At 35.4% G+C, this 4,486-nt stretch overlaps 1 protein-coding gene across 1 annotated transcript; it reads right to left on the bottom strand.

Annotated features, from left to right (window-relative positions):
• Positions 1 to 3,168: 3,168 nt before the first annotated feature.
• On the bottom strand, positions 3,169 to 3,561 carry LOC123848858 (small ribosomal subunit protein eS24-like). Its single transcript, XM_045881739.1, has one exon. The coding sequence runs from the start codon at positions 3,559 to 3,561 to the stop codon at positions 3,169 to 3,171; it is 393 nt and encodes a 130-aa protein (XP_045737695.1).
• Positions 3,562 to 4,486: the final 925 nt, after the last annotated feature.

The following is a 4,486-nucleotide window of genomic DNA, read 5'->3' as shown; positions in this document are numbered from 1 at the left end:
CCATTTTGTTGTCAAAGGAAACCTTCATTTGTCCTTTGCACAGTAAGATTTTAGTCTTTTTGATGACTGCTATTCTGTTTTGACTTAGTTCATGTGTAGGCATGACACGTCCTCATTCCAGAAAAGATTTAAAGTAGACAGTGGACATAGATTTTTAGGGCTGTTACTCAGGAAAAGACAACTTAGAACTTCCAAAATATTTTGTGACACTGGATAGTAAGCATTAGTCATATTCTTTTATTCTGCATGCTTTTATTTCTATAAATTTCTTCAATGGTTTCCAGCTGTTTCTTGTCCCTTTGGCTGCTTCTCTTGCCCTTCCCATTCCACATGGTCACTAGCCATGATACCTGAGCTCAGCAAAGGCTTTGTTGTGAGGAAGGGAGATGTGCTCTGAAGTGGACATTGATATTGGACTGAAGTGGAAATGAACAGGTTGCTGTTCTTGCTTAAATGAAGAGAAATAAAACCAAAATAAATGGTAGAAAATAAATGTGGATGAAATATTCCACTTCTAGAAATTCGTACTAATCTGACCAGTAATATTCATGATGATTATACTACTGAAATTTAAAACCAAGAATAAAATACACCCTGAAATATCTGCCAAGCAATAGACATAATTTTTCCATCATTAAATAAATGTGCTTCACCAGGGCTCAGTCCTGGATTAGGCACAATTTAATTTTCCCTGACTACCTGCTATGAAGTGTATCAGTTCAAGATGGCAGATGAAGTCCATTCATTTGAACACATCTCCCTCCCATGCAAATGTTAAAATGAGAATGGGTAATGATTAATGAAATAAACACAATGAGAAGAGTGGAGAAGTGTTTCTTGAACAAATAAAATATTTTAACACATATCTGGAAGGCAGAAAGCAGATGGAGTGACAATTAGGGAAAAAATGGAGGAAACTTCAGCCTAGAAGACAAAGAGAAGGTCTGCAGTTTATCCTTATGTTTCTAAGTAGTACATATGTGGCATCCAGAAGTCTTTCTTGATTCCTTCTTTATCTCCCACAATCAACAAATAATCCATGCTTACTGATTTTAGCTCCTGAATATCAACAGGGACCTGTCCTGAAACATCACCTTTCTTCTATCACTCCATTGTCCTGCCTTAGTTCCAAACCGCCGTTGTCTCCAGTTTTGACCATTTGTAGCAGCTTCTGTCTTGTCCTGGTACCTCCGTGTGTGGCTTATACTAACCTTTTAAAATGCAAATCTTATTAACCATGCCACCTTCCTATTAAACCTGGAAATAGCTTCCCATGGCTTTCAGAATAAGCACCTTAGCAGAGAATGCAGAAGTCATCATAGTCTTCATCTTTACGCTAGTGATTAACTCCAATCCATTGCCCCTCTCCATATGACTGTCCATATTTACTATCCATGTCCCAACAGTGCTGAACTTGCCCTTCCTTGGACACTTTGCAGCTTTTCATTTCAGTGCTCTTGCTGATACCCTGTTTTGATTGGAGTGTCCTCTCTTTGGCCATTCTCTTATCTCCATGACTTCTTTTCCTGCCAAATTTCAGTTTATCTTTAAAAATCCTACTTAGCAGTAACCTTCTTTGTGAAATCTTACCTCCGTGCATATATTTATTATAGATATAAATTTTATTGAGGTTATTTTAAATGTGCATTTCTCTTTTTAGACTGTGAGCTCTTAGAGCAAGACTATGTATTTGCAGCTCCAAGGCCAAGTTTGTTTTCCTTCAAAATTCAACCATTATTTCTTTAAATATGTCTTCTGTCCTCTGCCTTTATAGAGACTCTAGGTATACTTCTGTTAAGCTACTTGAAGCTGTCCCACAGCTCCCTGATGTTGTGTTTTAGTTATTTACTTGACTTTTTTTCCCTTGTGTTTTGTTTGCATAGTTTTTGTTGCTAAGTCTTGAAGTTCACTATTTTTTTTCCTTTGGCAAAATCTAATATTTAATTAACCTCATTCAGTGTATTTTCATCTCAGACTCTGTGGTTGGCATCTCTAAAAGTTCAGTTTGCATTGTCTTAAAAAATAACTTCTATGGCTCCACTGAACTTTTTTTTTTTTTAAAGATTTATTTATTTGAGAGAGAGAGAGCATGAGCTGGGGGGAGAGGCAGAGGAGAAGCAGACTCCCACTGAGCAGAGAACCCGACATGGGGCTCAATCCCAGGACCTTGAGATCATGACCTAAGCCTAAGGCAGATGCTTAATTGACTGAGCTACCCAGGCACCCCTCCACTGAACTTTTTGAACACATGGGATGAAGTTATAACTATTTTAATGTTATTATCTGCTAATTCCAGTATCTCTATTAGTAGTGGTTTGTTTTCTGTTGATTGTTTTTTCTCCTATTATGGGTTGTATTGTTCTGCATTTTGGCATGCCTACTAATTTTTTATTGGATGTCAACCATTGTGAATTTTTACTTTATTGAGTGTTGGATATATTTCTTTTATTTCTATTGGCATTTAACTTATTTTTTAATTTTAAAAATTTTAATTCCTGTATAGTTAACATACAGTGTTATATTAGTTTCAGGTGTACAGTACAGTGATTCAGCAATTCTATACAATACTCAGTGCTCATCATGATAAGTATACTCTTAATTCCTTTCACTTATTTCACCCATCCTCCCCCATTCACCTCCCCTCTGGTAACCACAAGTTTGTTCTCTACAGTTAAACACTTTTTTGATTTGTCCCCATTTTGTTGTTCATTTGTTTTCTTTTTTTAAAAGCGGCTTTACTGAGGTATCATTGTATTCACAAAAAAAGCTGCACATATTTAATGTATATGATTTGATGAGGTTGGACATACACATACACCCATACCATTGCCACACCAAGATACCATTGCCACAATATATATATTTGCTTTATTTTTAATATTAAAAAAATTCAATATTTAATGTTTTAAGTACTTTGATATTGGGTGCAGATGTATCTGCAGTTGTTATATCATCTTAATGAATTGACCATTTTATCATTATATAATATCCTTCTTTGTTGTGACCAAATTGATTTAGTCCCTTTTGTTTGATATAAATATAGCTACCCCTGCTCTCTCTTTTTAAAAACATTCTTAGTTTATTAATCCTCTCATGAAAAATCTGCACAATCACCACAGATAAGGCCACTGGCCACATCTTTACTCCTTCTCTTGTCCAATTTCCAGCTCACATTTTGCCAGCACCAACATTGGCTTTTGCAGTCCCCCTGACTTTCTTCATTCTGTTCTTGCATTCCTTTTGCTGTTTTCTTGATGTCTTTTTCTTCTCATATAGGCCGTGTCTTGCGAGTCTGTGTTTGGGTTCATTTTTCTTTGCATAATCCAAGGAATCATAAATTATGCCAAAGCCAGTTGTCTTGACACCACCAAAATGGGTTCTGAATCCAAATATAAATATGACATCTGGTGTGGTCTTGTATGTTTTGGCTAGTTTTTCCCGAATTTCTCTCTTAGGTACTGTTGCCTTTCCAGGGTGAAGGGCATCAATGACCATCTGTTTCTGCTGAAGTAGTCGGTTGGTCACGAACTTCCTGGTTTGGATAGTTACTGTGTCGTTCATGATAGCAGCCGAGCTTCAAGCAGCCAGGGAGGGAAAGAGTACCCCTGTTCTCTTTTGCTTACTGTTTCCATCCCATTACTCTCAGTCTATGTGTGTCTTTAAATCTGAAGTGAGTCTCTTATAAACTGCATATAGTTGCATATAGTTGAGGCTTGTTTTATATATATATAAATATATATAATATATAAATATATGAAAATACAATATATAAATATATAGTATATAATATAAGTATATATAAATATATAATTATAATGAAAATATATAAATATATAACATGTATAAATATGAAAAATATATATTCTTTCTTGGAAGATAGAAGTCTTCCATAGTTTTGCTTAAAATGTTGCAGAAGATAGATATTCAGAAGACCTGTTCAGAAGAAAATGTTTAGAATTTAGAAGCCTGAGAAAATGCTTTCCAGCATCACCCTAATACCAAACCAGACAAAAAATTCCATAAACACAACAGACCAACATCTCTCATAAACATCTATGCAGACAATGCTATTAAAAAATGGTCAAGAGTTCTGAACAAATACCTTAGCAAAGAAGACATAAAGATGACAAGCATATGAAATGATGCTCCGTATCATATGTCATCAGGGAAATGCAAATTAAAACAACAATGAGATACCAATCATAATGGACGAAATCCAGGGCATTCATAACACCAAATGCTGGTCAGGATGTGGAGCAATAGGCGTTCTCATTCTTTGTTGGTGAGAGTGCAAAATAGTACAGCTACTTTGGAAACAGTTTGATAGTTTCTTACAAAAGTAAACATACTCTTATCATACAGTCCAGCAATCACGCTCCTTGGGATTTATCCAATCATTTGAAAATTGTATATACACCAAAACCTGCACACAGATGTTTATCATAGCTTTATTCATTATTGCCAAAAACTTGGAAGCAATCAAGAT

This window comes from Mirounga angustirostris, unplaced genomic scaffold, assembly GCF_029215605.1.
Source record: "Mirounga angustirostris isolate CCGP_5_RB_7025 unplaced genomic scaffold, mMirAng1.0.hap1 SCAF_2, whole genome shotgun sequence".
In the NCBI taxonomy this organism is placed as follows: Eukaryota; Metazoa; Chordata; class Mammalia; order Carnivora; family Phocidae; genus Mirounga; species Mirounga angustirostris.
The sequence above is the reverse complement of the archived record's forward strand: the minus strand, read 5'-3'. Positions and strand labels throughout refer to the sequence as shown.

Coding starts and splice junctions, on each gene's coding strand:
- LOC123848858 (XM_045881739.1), bottom strand. CDS start 3,561: ATGAACGACACAGTAACTATCCAAACCAGGAAGTTCGTGACCAACCGA.